Source organism: Parasteatoda tepidariorum, chromosome 9, assembly GCF_982258835.1.
Source record: "Parasteatoda tepidariorum strain Cologne lab strain chromosome 9, Ptep-v5.0, whole genome shotgun sequence".
In the NCBI taxonomy this organism is placed as follows: domain Eukaryota; kingdom Metazoa; phylum Arthropoda; class Arachnida; order Araneae; family Theridiidae; genus Parasteatoda; species Parasteatoda tepidariorum.
In genome coordinates, this window is record NC_141763.1 from 8,968,924 (window position 1) to 8,987,544 (window position 18,621).

The 18,621-nt window shown below is 31.4% G+C and overlaps 1 protein-coding gene across 1 annotated transcript in view; it reads right to left on the reverse strand.

Moving 5' to 3' along the window:
* The window catches only part of Usp10 (ubiquitin specific protease 10), a 29,246-nt gene extending 21,791 nt beyond the window's left edge, over positions 1-7,455 (reverse strand). Inside the window, exons 1-4 of the mRNA XM_043049644.3 lie at positions 7,327-7,455; positions 5,091-5,180; positions 3,688-3,736; positions 2,081-2,866 (exon numbers count right to left, since the gene is read on the reverse strand). Coding sequence (XP_042905578.2) covers positions 2,081-2,866; positions 3,688-3,736; positions 5,091-5,180; positions 7,327-7,341 — 940 coding nt within the window. The 5' untranslated portion in view covers positions 7,342-7,455. The remainder of the gene's footprint in view (positions 1-2,080; positions 2,867-3,687; positions 3,737-5,090; positions 5,181-7,326) is intronic.
* Positions 7,456-18,621: the final 11,166 nt, after the last annotated feature.

Consider the following 18,621-nt stretch of genomic DNA (forward strand, 5'->3'; position numbering starts at 1 on the left):
TATCTTTCCACAAGAATGGGCCTTATATATATCAATGACAAGTTTATTTTTTCTTAAGAGAGAATATGTATTTTTCTCCATCTTATTAGTCCATTTTTAAGGCAAACAAAGCATATATAACAGTTAGCTTACTATATCATTTTACAATAATTGCTAAATAAATACCTTGGAGTCATTTATATCTCTATTTTTCACTTCATTACTATTTTTTATCTTAGCTCTATAAATTTCTTTAACACATCAGAAAAAAAAAATACAGCTACAGTTATAGAAAAGATTAATTTTTTTAAAATTTATTCTTAATTGAAAGTAATTGTTACATTTTCTAGGAAAACAGGAAAAAAAAAGTTTTTGAATGATTAATTAAAAAAATAATAATTAAAAATAGATTTTAATTGGAGGACTAAATTTAGACCACTGACTTTTATTCCGGACTGAAGAGTGGCACCCATGGTACAACAAAAAAAAATACTGCTTTTAAAAAAGTTAAACATTTTTAAAAGTGATTTCCGAATAAATTTAATTAAAATTGGTGGCGACAAAAGGGTCGAAACTAGTAACAAGAGTCAAAAATAGAAGAAACGGAAAATAACCAAAACAATATTTTAGCAATAAATTTTATAAGAATCGATTATAAATAAAATTTCTTATAAAATTACTAATAATCTAAAATAACTACTTTCATATTATTTATTTTAGTTACAAAGAAAATTTTAAAATGCATATAGCCTATCGCAACATAATACATTGCAATATATAATCAAATAAATTTAATTAAGTACTTTCACAAATTTCAGAAAACAAAATGCAATGTGAATTAGAGCAGCAATCATAGAAAAGCAAACTTTCTGCTTCATAGAACCTTGTATGCTGCATCAAAAAGGAATTTTATTATGCAGCAAGAAAACAAGAGTTGAACAGTACCACTAATTATTAAATGAGCAAAACAGGAGAAAATCAAGAGAGACAAAACAGGGTTGCCACTCAAATATGGAAAAAAATTCCCAGTATGTATTATGCACAATATATTAAGAGGAAAAACACAATCATTGTGCTCTTTCATGATCTGTATTGGGCAAGCTACACTAGTTATAATTTCCGAAAAAACTTAAGAGAAAAAAGGAACATACTTAAAACAAATAATGCTATAGCAAATAAAGTAGTTTAATATGGCTGAAATATCATCCCTAAATTTCCCATAGGCAAATCTTTCAACAAAAAATAAGCACCTTCTAAGTACTTTTTAAGCACCCAAAAATATTTTTAAGCGCACAATATACATCAACAAAATGCAAAATAATCTTCAAAGACTTTACATGACCATGATAAAATAACTAGTTTTTGACGAATAACTCTTTTCTTGATTATATTAGCCATTAAAAAATGATTAAGAGATTTTTTGGTTCGATTTCAGAGAGAATGAAGCTTGAAATTGAGAATATCTTGCAAAATGCTGTAGAGTTGCATACAAGAGTGCTATAATTTCACCGAATCTAGCTCACTGTATGCACATGCAGAATCGCAAGTATTTCCTTAAACATGTAAAATGATTGGCGCTTTCTTCCGATTCAACAATCGATTGATGCTATGGACAAATGGTACGCTGAAATAGATTGTGGTTGAATGAATTGTGAAAAAGTTGAATAGAATAATGCGAAAAGCAAAAAATCTCTATTCCGTATGTTCTTGATCCTCTGTGACAGTGCAATTAAAGCTTGCAAAATTGAAAGAGAAAAAAAAAATCTAATTTTCAAAAGGGAAAATTAGAGACAAAAACACCCAAGGGAAAAAGGATCTTTAAGGGCTATTAAAAAACGAAAATAAGCACTTTTAAGCAATTTTCAAAAACACAACGCACCATGGTAGATCGCACTTTGAGTGCTCAGTTTTTGAAAAACAAAATTAAGAAAAAAAATCTTTGTATTTTCCAAATTTCCAAAGAAAAACTCAAAATTCCATGCATTATGTAGCAAGAAAACAAGAGTGGAAGAGTACAGTTAATTAGTAAACGATAAAGAGAGGCGATATCAAAATAAAATGTTACGTAATAAATAATCTTAAAAAAAGAATGACTACATACTTCCCAGCACAAGAGCTAGTTTATCATCCTCTATAGACAGTTTTTCTACATTTTTCACCTCTTTTCTGTTTTTGCAGTTATTTTCTAAGGAGGATTTGGCAGAAGGAACAGCAGACGGCTGTCCGCTCTGAACTATTTGTGCCCAAGAACGATTCACAGGCTTCACAGTGACTTTTGAATTCTCTGTACTTGCATCAGTAGTAGTTGTTGCTGCCACAAGGTCACCATCCTCGCGTTGAGCAGGCGAGGTATCGGAACTAACAGTTTGGTCAGCACGGACTGCGATGCACTCCCTCTCCTCATGTGCTTGTACTACCTTCTCTTGGAGCAGATCGTAGTTAACAGGTTGAGAAGACTCATTAAGTTTTTGTAGTTTGTCAATAGATTCATGTGATAAAACAGGTTTGATTGGCGGTTCAGATGGAACACAGGTTGTCCTTATGCTTTGCGGAACAAAACAAGAAACCGTGGGGTTTAATTTAAAGGATGATGATACAGGATTGTCATTTGAATAACCACTGTCACTACTGACTGTTTTTGATGACTGAGACGGTGAAACACACTCGTTAAAATCACCGACTTCGTGGTTTACGCCATTAGAAAAAGACTGCAATTTAGTTCGGTTCTCGTGTGCATAAAAAGATGGGGAACTCTTAGCAATAGGAACTGAAAAGTTGGAGCCATTGTTGTACAAAGAAAAATACACTTGATGTGAGGTGTTGGAGAGGTTTTTGAAAGGAATATGTGTTTCAAATACTGGAGCATGGACATTCAATGATTTATTTCCTGTAAAAAATAAGAGCAAAATTATTTTTTGAGACTTTAGTGATATTCTAAAAAGTTAAGCAAGTTTAAGTCTCAAAGTAGAACAGTTTAGATATACCAGCTATACAACAGAGCACAGATTGTTCTACAACAAAATTTTAAGCACTCAAACCTAACAGCAGTTTTTTATATTGTTTAAAATTCTTAATTTATAAGCATAAAACCAATAAAATTCGAAAACATTTTCAAAGACTTTACATAATCATGATAAAATAACTAGATTCTGATAAACATTGCAGAAAAAATTGTGAAAATCATGTATAAATGACAATTGATACAGTAAAAGAAAAAATTCTTTTTAAAATATAGAAAATTAAGCAGTTTTTACAAACCCCGAATTAAAAAAGAACCTTTAAGGGCTTTTAAAAAACGCAAATAAAAAACAAGCACCTCTAAGCACTTTTTTAAAAATGCTATGCACTATGATAAATAACTAGAATAATGGCGAATATTTTGAGGGTCCAACCTTGGTGGACTACTGTACCTCACATTCTTGATCTCACAAAAGATTACAATAATAAAATCCTTTTACTAATCATATAAATTTGTAAAATAATTACAATTCATTACTGCATTCTTCTAAAAACAAATTTTAGAAGATAAAATAGTGGAGTTCTAAAAGTTACTTAACAGTGCTAAAACAAAACGTGTTAAATGCTAAAACAAAACATGTTATTACACACTAGGACTTAAAAAAGCTTATTCCAGCTATTTGTTTGGAGTGATAATAAATTTGCTACAGATTCTTGAAAAATGAATTTTTTAATAAAAATACACATCACCTTTTTTATCCACTTCATCACCATTACAACAAACGCTGCTCCATGGGAACTATAAAAAAAATCACTTGAGTAATTCACATAATCATTCTATTCGTTTAAGAACCAAAGTCATACAGTAAAGTCTAAAATCGATTACCACCCCTAAAATAAAGTGCTGACATCTGAGACAGAATTCATAAAAATTATACCCCGCATATTGGTTCATTATTCGACCTCACACTGGTAATAAAATCGAACATTTGTTGATCATGAAATATTTGATGCAGTATAAACAATGAGATAGATAAGAATAACTCTGTATCAATTTACCTCTTTTAAAAGCTGCTTCTAACGTGTTATAGGTAACTAATTTTGTGTTTTCCCTCGTTACATTTTTTTTACTGTAGTTTTTTAGAACTACTAATACTTTGAAATATGTTTAAAAAAAGAATAAAAAAGTTATGGCAATTTATTCAAGAATATTTTAAATGTAACACAATAAAAACTTTTAAAATGATCATTAATCTACAAATTAAAAAATATCAAAACATTTGAATGCAATAATGCTAGCAATGTGGTCATATAAATCAGACTATGCAATGTATTCTACGACCTCCTAATCTGCTTTGTTCCACTTAAATTTTTTTTCTATGACTCGTGTTTTGTTAGCTTAACAAAAAAAAAATTAAAAATACCACAAGCATTTCTTTAGAGTATGAAAGCATTTAGAATATAAGAGTGCACACTAAAATCTATTGTTATAAAATTATGCCAAATAAGTTTTGGAGAACTTATAATATTAAAAATACTTTAATATTCTGAATCGTTTTGTCAAAAGAAAAAAATGCCCCAAAAGCAGTGAACAAACTTGAAAAATAAATTAAATTGGCCAAAATGATGTGTGTATATAAAAAAAGTTACACACACCACATTAAAGCTTTCATATACACAACTTCAAAGCTTTTTTTTTTTAATATTTGTATGTTTAAATAATAAAAAATATATCATATCTGAAATTACTAAAAAATGCATGGGTCCTTAAAAAATAATGAACAGTAAAAAATAAAAAAACAAGAAAGAATTTCTTTTTTAAAATTAATATTTTATAAAGTAATTTGTTTTACTTTTTTAAATAATACAAAATAACAATCAGTAAAAGTATTCAATAATAATATTTAGCAGCAAGCTTTTTTAAATAATATTCAGCAAAGCAAAACAAAAAATAATCTCTTAAACAAATAAGGATAACATAAATTATTAAAAAAAGTTATATTTAAAAAAAACTCGCATAAAGTTAAAATAAATTACAGGAAAATAGCTTTTTTTTTATTACACATTTTTTCACAGAAGAATTGCTCTAAAAAAAAAATTTCTCCCTCATAGACCATATTCTGATTATTTGTCACATGAAAAGCTATACTTACTTCAATTTTTGGACAAAGATTTGAAGGGTGCAGAAGAAACAATATCTGGTTAGCTTGAGTTGCATCTAACCCTTCAAGATTTAGAAATCGCTGCAAATGAAAAAAAATTATAAAAGGGTTATATCCTCAAATTGTTAACTTGTGCGACCTTAAGCAATATTTCTCATTAATATATTTAATGGTATTGGTATGTATTGCTTAAAATACTCCAAGGAATTTAAAAAAATGCACTGAACACATTCTATATTTAAAAAATATTTTTAAATAAATAAAATAAAAGCAATATGTCATTACTGTCTCCAGCACTCATTTCTGAATTACAGAGACAAATGCATAATATTCTGATATAATATGACTGTCTACTTGAATATGGATTGGATCACCAATATTTATATAATAATTTGCATATTTTGTTCTACACATCATTTTGTATGTGCCCCTAATGTTTATGTAAATACCCTCCCAAGAATGAAAAGTGCTAATAAAACAGTATTGTTTGCACAGACATGTGATTGCTGAAAGAAACTATCTGAAATTTTTGTTCCCAATGTATAGGACTTCATTTTTTTTTCAACATAGACACACAAAAGTAATACTTATAAAGTTATAAGTAAGAAAGAAAAAAAATTTTTTTTTTCTCATCAACATACAAGAAGAATTTTAAAAACTGAAAATCATGACAAAAACTGAGAAAATATTAAAGAGAAAACCACATACGACAAAGTCATACGAGTCGGACATTACGAGTCATACGAGTAGTTTTGTTAAAAACCCAAAATTGTGGTGTAAGGATAATTATTATCTATTACAAAGATCCACCACGAATCATCAAGACTCTACCTAGTACTAATTTATCAAATTAAATTTAAGTCCCCTTACTTATAAACTTACTATTAAATACACAAATTAACAATATGTGTTTTAAACAAAGGCAACACATATTTTTAACAAAAAATTGCGTAGAAATTTTTTTTAGACCATAAATTTTTCCACGGTTGCCTGGATTTTCTCTGAAGTCTCCTTTGTGTAGTCAGACATATTCTGCTTCCCTGATATGATTATTAACACCAAATATTGAGAAGCAATTAAAAAGAAAATTATAAGTTGAGATCAGAAAATTATTGGCGAACCTTTTAACAGAATATTATTACAACAACTTAATTTCAGCAACAAATAGGGGATATTTCTGTATCGTTATCTGGTGCGCCAACTACAATTCCTAAAGTGCTAAAAAAATTTAAAACTTAAATTTTTTTTCAAAAAACGTGTAGATGTTTACCCGGGGCGGTTACGAGTTATACCTTTCCAAATTGTTCCCCTTTCTGTGATGTTTTTTAGTTTTTCACGGGCCGCTGCCTGGAAGTTGCTAAGACTTGGCAATTATTCTGCCACAGATCACGATACAGAAATCTCCTCAACAAATAGGCAATAAACCCCAGAAACTTAAAAAAGAAAAAAAAGTGAGAAAAGATCAAACATAAAGGGTAAAACTAGAAGTCAATCTGCTTAAAAAATTATAGTTCTTTAAGATTTTTTGCAAGTATAAAAAACTTTTTGGTGTTTCGGTAATCACAATTGTCCTGAACAAGAACCGCAATTTAATAGAAATAGAGCTGATATAGAATAAGTTGCTTGATATATTAACACTCTTTATTATAAGAACATATGCTACTAGCAGATGCGCTGTCATTGCATATAAAATTGGTTTCAATGGAAAAGAGTTTTGTAAACTGTCTTTGATATTCATACACATTCAAAAGATAATATCCATTAACTTTGCATTTAAATAAGTTCTCCAACTAAAGATGTTACCTTCAATATTCATAAATACTGATATGCTTTGAAGTTGAATAGATGCCGAAACTTCAAAACTAAAGTTCTTCAATACAAAATAAAATCTTTATAAAAATATGTTGATGACAACATTTCCCTTAAAAACATAGTTAAAGTAAATGTTGTTTGTTAGTGAGATTGATTTCGGGTATGGTCATTGATCCTCGTAAATAAGACTATATGAATGTTAAAATTGATTGTTTGTGGAAATAGAAACATGAAAGTTCATAATTTAAAAAAGATTAAATAAAAGTAAAGTACATGAAATTTAATCAAAGGAAAAAAATATCGTTTATAGTTGAGGAAATTCACAGTATATAATTGTCGCCATGTTATTGCACAAATATAATTAAGTATCAAAAACTAAATATAGTTTTTTTAATAAAAATTCCAAAATATTTACCAAATCAGCATCCATTTTGATTGTTGTTTGATTTAATTAATTCCGCATGTCTCACAGTTTCCGAAAAATATAACACTCCATGTTTTTTCCAATTTTTTTATCAGTTACGAATACAGCTAATCAGTTATGTTTATTTATTTATTAATACACATACATGTAAGCTTGTGTGCTCAATGGCATAAAAATGGCTTATAAGCCTTTGTCCTGTTGTTTTTGTCGATCAAAATTAGTTGCAGATGGCGCAGTGTGGCAATGCAATGGCGAAAATATGGCACCACTTACAATTGCATTTAGAGAAGGAAGTGCGTTAGTTTCTATTTCGATTTTTAGACAGATTAAAATTATACAATGATACTAAGCAAAATAATAATATACAAATTAGGAGGCGTGCAATGGTGCATAATAAGGTTTACTCGAAATCTGTAAAAATTATGTAAAAAGCCTGCCATCCAAGTTAACTGGTGTAAAGTGGATTAATTCGCGATCGCAACACTCGAATACGCCATCTGGGGAGAGACCAGTTTCATGCCTTTAGCCCTTCTCCCTTCCCTCTCCTCCTCTTTTCAGTTATATAGGAATGTACTACGATATTTTCCCTTTTCTTAATATTTTTCCTTTTTACTTAATAAAAATATTTTTTAAAATTTCCATGATACTTTTCTTTAAAACTATGTTTAATGTAGTTTTCAGTTCCATATAGGTTTTCAAGTTAAAAGATTTTAATCTATATGAAAATCAAGAGAGAAACTAACGTACTTCCTTCCTCTATGACTTTCCACACGCTAATGGGGAAAGCATGTGAAGTGTTGCCATAGGAAAAGAGTTCTGCTCTACGCCACCTGCAGCCCATTTCGATCGCCAATGAAACGGGTACTGATTAAAAGATAACGGGTTCGATTAGTGGATAAAATAGCCCAGTTTTCAAAACTGATCAAATTATAGCAACTTACAGTACCGTGAGAAACAAAAGGGAGTTTTAAAACTGCTCAAATGCCAGCAGGCTGGTGTATTGATCAAAAGATAATGCGATTGAACACTGGTTAGAAATGACTGTCTATGAAAACTGATCAAATTATAGCAAGTTCGGGTACTGATAAAAAAAAATAGTGGATTAGAGTATCATTCAGAGGTATCTGGTTTAAAAAAACTGTTTCTGAGTATAGGAGATGCAATTATTGATACGTCCCGCAGTGGACTGATCGTTAAGACACGGTTCCTAGCAGATCACCGAAGTCAAGCATCACTGGCTACGGTCAGTGTGCAGGTGGGTGACCACTTGGATCAGTCTGCGTAGGGACCGAGGGTGTGCGGTATTGGTCCTCGTTAAACTGTGCTACCGTAAAGTGCTCGACTTCGCGCAGGTCGTCGGGCTACCGAAGCGGGGGTGCCATCCCTTCCGCAGAGGATCAAAATTGTGATGGCATGTCTTCGGATCATCCTCCGGGATGTTTCCCAGACCGTCGCCAATAGCCCATTGTGCAGCTCTAGTGCGACGTAAAGTAACAACAACAACAACAACAGCAATTATTGATACAAATATATAATGAGTTCAAGTATTGATAAAATGAGTAGGTTCGGAAACAATTCATACGACAGCGGTTCGAGTAATGAAAAATAGACAGTGATCTCGAATATTGGTAAAAAAAAAGACTGGTTCTGAAAACTAATCAAATTATAGCAGTTTCCAGTAAAATAGTCCCCAATAAAAAGACAGTCGGTTCGAGTATCGATCAAAAATGAATGGGAACGGAAACTGTTCAAATGATAGCGGATTCGAGTGCCAATAAAAAAGTAGTTGATCCCCGTATGGATTAAAAGAGATTGTTTTCGAAATTTATTTGAATTGATGACATTTTGGCTGGTTTCTAGAGAAAGATAACAAGTTCGAGCATTGATTAAAGAAATGAGTTCTAAGTCTGGTCTAATGATAGTGGGTTCGAATATTGATCAAAAAGAGACTGATTACAAAAACTGATCAAATGATAGCAGGCTCGAGTACCGATAGAAAGTTATTGGGTAGTAACAAATTGCTAATCCCGAGAGTCCGGGTTTCGAGCCCGAACGTGAACAATTTTTAAAAATTATTTTTAAGAAATATATATATATATATATATATATATATATATATATATATATATATATATATATATATATATATATATATATATATATATATATATATATATATATATATTATTATTATTATTATTATTATTATTGTAGCATAAATAAAATATTCCTTTACTTTCTATTACTTTTTTAAGTGTGTTGCTATTAAAAGCGTTAAAGTTAGAAAAGTTTTGCTCATACACTGCATATATATGTATATAATGTCCCATATTTCCTTTTAATATTAACCTCTCGTTGAAACTCAGTCATATATTAAATTAAAATAAAAGATGTTAACATGCCATAGGAAATATTGGGCGACTGCAAAATTTCCATCAGATTTTATTATCCATAAAGGAGAACAAATGAAAGCAAAATGAACATTTTCTATTATTGTGCATAATCCCTATTGCTATCTGTCAGGACTCTGATTCCTCTCTCACGCATTTGATCGACCCTTGTCCTGAGTGTCAGAGGGTGAGGGACACAGGAAGTGTCGTTCCCCTCGAGTGGGGGTGGAGTAAGTAGAAGTGAAGGACATCTTTTTTTCATCAAAAATATATTCTAAGTAAACGAAATCAATGAAATACTTTAAAAACATCAAATCATTGCTTATTAAACTCATCAATAATTATCATACTCATTAATCATACAAACAATACTATACCTAATTGGCCAATCCCTTAAGCTTAAATAAAATAAAACATCAGGTTCACTTTAAACTAAAACGAAATAAACTTATACCTTTAACTAACTACCCCTTTTTTAATTTCTTCAACGATGGAAATGTGAGCGTGTAATTCCTTTCTTTCATGCACAAGATAAAGCTTACCTTCCTTCATCATGCTATCAATTGCCCTCCTCGGCAGAGAGTCTTTACCTTCTTTTTCTGTGTAATAGGGTGGTAGCTCAGGCTTCGTATCTCCTCCGGCGATAAAAGTCCCATTCCAGTACCGTCTCTTCAGCACCCGTCGATGCTGTCGTTCCACAGCCACAAACTCCTTTAGGCAATACTCTTTACTAGGCATTTCTCATCGTAGTAATCATCATTCTATCGGAACAAATTCCATCAGGCAGCGCTGTTTACTAGGCATTTCTCATCGTAGTAATCATCCTTCTATCGGAACAAATTCCATTAGGCAACGCTGTTTACTAGGCATTTTCCTCATAGAAAGCATCATTCTATCCTTGCGATGATTCTTTCCGCTTCGCAGTCCTTCTTAGATCTTTACGGTGATCCTGGCGAGGATTCTGTCCCAGATAGCAATATAAGGTTTTTTCAACACAACAAAAATCTTTTCATGCAAACCTAAAAAGGGTTTTTTACACGGTTTACGTGTAAACCTTCTAACCTTAAAACGAGGTCTGCGACAATCTGCTCTATTCTACGCACATTACCCTAATCCAAAACCTTGGAAAACAACCTTCAACATAACAACCTTAAAACGAGGTTGTCTTAGGGTTTTCAAGCGGGAAAAAAAACCTTGAATAAAGCTAGTTCTAAGATGAAAATCATCTTAAATCTATATAATTAAAAGGTTTCCGTTTGCAGCGTTTTCGTATGCTCATCTAAAATCTACCCTGTCATAAGATTTTCATTGACAATGCAATTTAATGCTATTGCTAGTGTACGTCGGCTAAAACGTCATTCTGATGTCATCTCTCCCACGATTGCATGGCGGCGCGTTTCATTATTTGTTTTATATTTTACTTCTTATAGCTTTCCCAGTCCGAGGAAAATTCTCCTTTCCATCAATTTTGCGGAAAATAGTCGTTTTTTATCAGTCTGACTTACTTTGATGTAGGAACTTAATGATTTACAAGTTAAAATATCGTTTAATATGAAATTTTTTATTTTATTTAACGATTTGATTGATAAAAACACAAAATAAATAGAACATATGTAATACTCAAGTCCCGCAGTGGACTGATCGTTAAGACACGATTCCCAGCAGATCACCGAAGTCAAGCATCACTGGCTGCGGTCAGTGTGCGGATGGGTGACCCACTTGGATCAGTCTGCGTAGGGACCGAGGGTGTGCGGTATTGGTCCTCGTTAAACTATGCTACCGTAAACTATGCTTCGCGTGCAGGTCGTTGGGCTACCGAAGCGGGGGTGCCATCCCCTCTGCAGAGGATCAAAATTGTGATGGTATGTCTTCGGATCATCCTCAGGGATGTTTCCTAGACCGTCGCCAATAGCCCATTGCGCTGCTCTAATTCGACGTAAATGAACAAAACAAACAAACAAACAATGTAATACTCAAAGAGGGTCTGCGCATTTTCTTCTTTCTTATTCAGAAATTTATGCGGTGTGAGAAATTTTGATGAGTCAAAAGTGTTCAGTTTTTTGTATATCAAAGAAAATTAACATAAAATATCTTCTTTTGTCAAAATAAATAAAATGCAACTGATTAATTATCTCTTACTTAATATGCATGATATGATAAATGTAGGAAATTTAATGATAACAAAATATTTTTTTTAAAAAAAATCGTTTAATGAATGTAGAAATTCCAAACATATTTTTTAATGCACAACAACAAATAAATATTATGATTATCATAACAATTAGTATATGACAAGTGCATTTGTACAAATCAGATATGCCATAATTATATTAGGTATTTTGTTAATATATAAAAATATCATCTGTATAATAACCATTAGTGAATAATACAAAACAGATGTACCATAATTAAATCAACTATTTCGTCAATACATAAACAAATGATATTATAGGTATAATAACCACCAGTGAATACGTAACATATTTAACATGAAGGAATTAGCGAAACAATCTTCATTCAAATAAATGACTTCCTCGTCAGATATGCTCCTTTCTCTGAAAAATAAGAGGAAATTTTTGTGTGCGTACTTGCGTATATTGAATGAAATTTTATGCATATACATATGAATTGTATGTACATACATATTGTACGTACAGGAATATATGCCTACATTATATGAGTCGCTCAGAAGCCAATGCGGTTAAGTCCAAAACACAACAATTGAGAAAATTAAGGTTTTTTGATACATTCGTTTTTAAAATTCCTGGTTTATTAATTTAATTAGAAAAGTGTATAAACTCTTTTTTCGAGGAGTAAACTCTGCAAAAAAACAAGATATGTACAGGATGTGTAAATAAAAACGTAAGTATTTATTGAAATAATGACAGCATCACAAAAATTTTAGGACTTATACCTTTTGGCAGCTGAAAAAGATAAGAAATTTATGTCTTCTAGTATAAACGAACTTCGATTTTTCTCAATCATCAATAGATACAGTGACTAATAGAAAATAAACTGTTGGATTACTTCAAAAATTGTTTTTTACTTCAAAACTAAAGTGGCACTTTTCTTTGTTTTAGGAAATGAAAAAAAAATTTAAAAAAATAAAAAATACCATATTTTACAAAAATACTACGAAAAATACCATACCCCTTTTTTTGGTGAAAAAATACTACCGTAGTATTAAAAATACTACGTCTGGCAACCCCGGTTACTATGAATTTCTTGTTTTTCAGTGTTACCAACAAATATCGAAGGAAGAAGAATAATTTAATTTTTATTTCAAAAATTATGTAAAAAATTATTGATAAAAGGTGGACTTATTCACAATGGCTTCTGAAATTATTATATAATATATTCAGAAGCTATTAAAAAAATTGATGTCTAACATAGAAAAAAGTAACCAACGAGTAAATCCTTTAATAACTAAGAAGATTATTATTTATTTCATCAAAATTTCCAAAAATCAGAAAATATCAAAAAATGGACTTAACCGCATTGGCTTCTGAGCGGCTCATATGTATACAGGTGCATGCGCACGTATAAATAAAAATACATGAATACACACGCAGTATATAATTATATATCTATGATTACTTTAACATCGTTGTATGAATAACATTGTTATTAGACAGTACATTCATATAGTACTTGCACACGTGAGTACATTGTATGTCATATGGACGTAGAATGAATAAATTACTTGTTGAAAACAAAAAGCAGACTACTCTGAAAATTTTTTGATCTAATGATCGGTTGTTTTTGTTGGTCTATGTCGTACTAACGATGAACAATGGGCTATTGGTGTAGAGTTGGGAAACATTCTTGAGGACATGTCAACACAATTTTGATCCTCTGCAGAGGGGATGGATCTTCTCCTTGACGACCTGCGCATGAAGTCGAGCTCTTAATGGTGGAAAAGCTTAATTAGGATAGATACCGCACACCTTTGGTTCCTTTGTAGGTTGATCAAACTGATCACCCATCCACACACTGACCGTAGCCAGTGATCCTTGACTTCGGTGTTCTACTACTTGAAGTTCACTCTACTGCGAGTTGATCTAATGATCGAATATTTACGTTTTTGAACTCAATCTTAAGGGCTAAAAGGACCTCAAATATGTTAATTAATTAATGCGAACCATATTTTAAGTTATGAAATTAGACAAAAATAAAACGTACTTTCTCTGAAAAACATACCTTTTCTCGACGGATGCACATTTCTGACCCACAAAATATAGGGGATAGCCGCACTCTGGGAAATATGGTCGTAATAATAGGTTGGTCAAAAGAGCCGTCCAACGGGTATTCGCAATCCGAAATAAATCGTCCCAATAGTGAGGTCTGAGTGTAAAGCTTAGACATGTTAATTTTACTTTTTGCGTATTTCACCATGTCCTGAGAACTTTTAAAACGAATTAAAGTAATTTTGCATACAAATATAAATTTTGTTTATCCAAAGATAATTCTTTGCAAAATATAACTTTCAGTAAATATTTACTGTTTTTAAATTTTATTTTGTAATAGCCGAAATTTTTTGATTATTAAGTATATAATTTTTTATAACATTTTAAAGAAGGAAATTTTGAATGGTAAAATACAACATTTGAGTAAAATGGATCGAATAGTTCCTGAAAAATTGAATTTTGAAAAAGTCGCATTTTTAAGAGCTATTCGATTGATTTCGTTCAAATTTTGCGCTTTGCCATTTAAAATTCTTTAACTTAAATTCAAAATTTTTTAGACTATCATTGAATAAAATGATAAAAAATGATTATTTTGACTAAAATTTATATTTTGCATGGAATTAGTTTTTGACAAACGAATTTTTTAATTGAGTGCAAAAATTTTTTCAATTCACATAAGATGCTCTCAAGATGTGGTCTCATACGTAAAAAATATTAACATTAAGGGGTACAAACTTTTAACCGCTCTTCTGACTACAACTATTGGGATTATATTTTTCCAGATTGCGGCCATCCCTATAATTTGAGAGACAAAAACCCAAGTAACACCATAAAACAGGTATGTCTGTTCAGAGAAAGTATGTTTTTGTGTCTGATTTCATAACTTAAAATATCGTGGGCACAAATCAATTAGCATATATGTCATCCATTCGCACCTTTAAGATTGAGTCCTTAAATGTGAAGATACGATCATTAGATGAAAAATTATTTAGAATGGACCATTTATTTTATGCGTATCGTACATACGTATATATACTTTAAGTAGTACATATAAGTATGTATAATCTTATGTACGTTAATTCACATATATGTAGATACACACATACTTTATTGTTGTTGTTGTAGTTGTAGTTAATTAACGTCGCACTAGAACTGCAAGATGGGCTATTGGAGACGGTCTGGGAAACACCCCTGAGGATGATCCGAAGACATGCCATCACAATTTTGATCCTCTGCAGAGGGGATGGCACCCCCGCTTCGGTAACCCGACGACCTGCACTCGAAGTCGAGCACTTTACGGTAGAACAGTATAACGAGGACCAATACCGCACACCCTCGGTCCCTACGCAGACTGATCCAAGTGGTCACCCATCCGCACACTGACCGCAGCCAGTGATGCTTGACTTCGGTGATCTGCTGGGAACCGCGTCTTAACGATCAGTCCACTGCGGGACACACATACTTTATATGAATATACATAGTATAATGTATATATGTATCTATGTAAATGTGGGTATATTTGTACTCCCGTATGTTTGTACGTATATACACAATTTATGTTCAATATATGTACGTATGTATTCATGTGCTATGTAATAACGATGTATGCATTTATGTATAAACAGGGCGCAAGAAAGGGAAACCCCTGAAAATATTTTATCTATTGATCAGACTTCAATGTATATACTACAACTCGATCTTAGTTGTTTGAATGTCTAACTTTATGAGGAATTCAGCTCCTAGCTGCAAAATATGGTATCAACAGTTTACGAAGGAGTACGGTAGAAAGTTTGAATCACTTAATGTTAAAATTCCTTTTTGCAAAGTTCGCCTTGTATAACTTTTAAAGCAAATTTAAAATTTGAATGAAATCAATCGAAGAGTTCTTCAGAAATCGAATTTTACATAAATAACTTTTTTTTTAAAATTGGAGTAATTGGAAACTAGTAGTCCGATTTCATTCAAATTCCTCATTTTGCCTTTAAAATTACTTTCTTAAAAATTATGAAATTTTTCTTCTATATTTTGCAATGAAAAGTGTTTTCGACAATTAACAAATAAAATAAAAAAATAATATTTATTTAAGGTTATTTTTTGCATAGAATTATCTTTGGATGAACGAATCTTATAATAGTGTGTAAAAACTTCATGATTCGCTTAAAAAAGTTTTTCAAATCTAGTGAAATGCTCAAAAAGTTTTGTTAACATTAAGAGATCCAAACATTCAATCGCTCTCCTGCCTCAACAACTTTGGCAATATTTTCAGGCTGGAAACACCGAGTCAACAAACTTCTTTACCCATAGCGCTAACTACCACACCACGACTCACACCTTGCTTCCACGAATATATAGCTTAAAGAACTTCCTTCCCGTTAATTAACAAAATCTATTTTGGCCCACTATATGCCCCCTAATTAGTGTATAAAAATTTCCTTTGGTACTATTGTTTGGTATATAAAACTCTAATTTCTGGCAGAGTTTAAAAATTATAAAATAATATTGAAGGGAGTTGCGGAGTGAGTCGTGTGCGTTGCTCCGGAGTCGAAATTTATCCATTTTTCAGCTGTTATTCCCTCTTTCCCAAAGAAAAATATTTATTTCTATATATATAACACTTTATTCACGTTGAAATTTCGAAAAATAAATTTTAAAAAGAAAAATAAAGTAAATAGAAAAAAAATTAAAATTAATCCGTGACCAGGACCGAACCCCTGACCACCGAATCAACAAACTTCTTTACCCATAACGATAACTACCACACCACGACTCACACGTTGCTTCCACGAATATATAGCTTAAAGAACTTCTTTCCCGTTAATTAACAAAATCTATTTTGGCCCACTATGTGCCCTCTAATTAGTGTATAAAAATTTCCTTTATTACGATTGTTTGGTATATAAAACTTTAATTTCTTTCAGAGTTTGAAAATTATATGTTAATATTAAAGGGAGTTACGTAGTGAGTCGTGTGCGTAACTCCGGAGTCGAAATTTATCCGTTTTTCAGCTATTATTCCCTCTTTCCCGAAGAAAAATAATTATTTTTATATATATAACACTTTATTCACGTTGAAATTTCGAAAAATAAATTTGAAAAAGAAAAATAAAGTAAATAGAAAAAAAATTAAAATTAACCCGTGACCAGGACCGAACCCCTGACCACCGAGTCAACAAACTTCTTTACCCATAGCGCTAACTACCACACCACGACTCACATGTTGCTTCCACGAATATATAGCTTAAAGAACTTCTTTCCCGTTAATTAACAAAATCTATTTTGGCCCACTATGTGCCCTCTAATTAGTGTATAAAAATTTCCTTTATTACGATTGTTTGGCATATAAAACTCTAATTTCAGGCAGAGTTTGAAAATTATAAGTTAATATTAAAGGGAGTTACGTAGTGATTCGTGTGCGTAACTCCGGAGTCGAAATTTATCCGTTTTTCAGCTATTATTCCCTCTTTCCCGAAGAAAAATAATTATTTTTATATATATAACACTTTATTCACGTTGAAATTTCGTAAAATAAATTTTAAAAAGTAAAATAAAGTAAATAGAAAAAAAAATTTAAAATTAATCCGTGCCCAGGACCGAACCCCTGATCACTGATTCAACAAACTTCTTTTCCCATGGCGCTGACAACCACACCACGCCTCACACGGTGCTCCCACGAATATATAGCTTAAAGAACTTCTTTCCCGTTAATTAAAAAAATCTATTTTGGCCCACTATGTGCCCCCTAATTAGTGTATAAAAATTTCCTTTATTACGATTGTTTGGTATATAAAACTCTAATTTCTGGCAGAGTTTGAAAATTAAAAGTTAATATTAAAGGGAGTTACGTAGTGAGTCGTGTGCGTAACTCCGGAGTCGAAATTTATCCGTTTTTCAGTTATTATTCCCCCTTTCCCGAAGAAAAATAATTATTTTTATATATATAACACTTTATTCACGTTGAAATTTCGAAAAATAAATTTTAAAAAGAAAAATAAAGTAAATAGAAAAAAAATTATAATTAATCCGTGACCAGGACCGAACCCCTGACCACCGAATCAACAAACTTCTTTACCCATAGCGCTAACTACCACACCACGACTCACACTATGCTTCCACGAATATATAGCTTAAAGAACTTCTTTCCCGTTAATTAACAAAATCTATTTTGGCCAACTATATGCCCCCTAATTAGTGTATAAAAATTTCCTTTGGTATTATTGTTTGGTATATAAAACTCTAATTTCTGGCTGAGTTTAAAAATTATAAAATAATATTAAAGGGAGTTGCGGAGTGAGTCGTGTGCGTTGCTCCGGAGTCGAAATTTATCCATTTTTCAGCTGTTATTCCCTCTTTCCCAAAGAAAAATATTTATTTCTACATATATAACACTTTATTCACGTTGAAATTTCGAAAAATAAATTTTAAAAAGAAAAATAAAGTAAATAGAAAAAAAATTAAAATTAATCCGTGACCAGGACCGAACCCCTGACCACCGAATCAACAAACTTCTTTACCCATAACGCTAACTACCACACCACGACTCACACGTTGCTTCCACGAATATATAGCTTAAAGAACTTCTTTCCCGTTAATTAACAAAATCTATTTTGGCTCACTATGTGCCCTCTAATTAGTGTATAAAAATTTCCTTTATTACGATTGTTTGGCATATAAAACTCTAATTTCTGGCAGAGTTTGAAAATTATAAGTTAA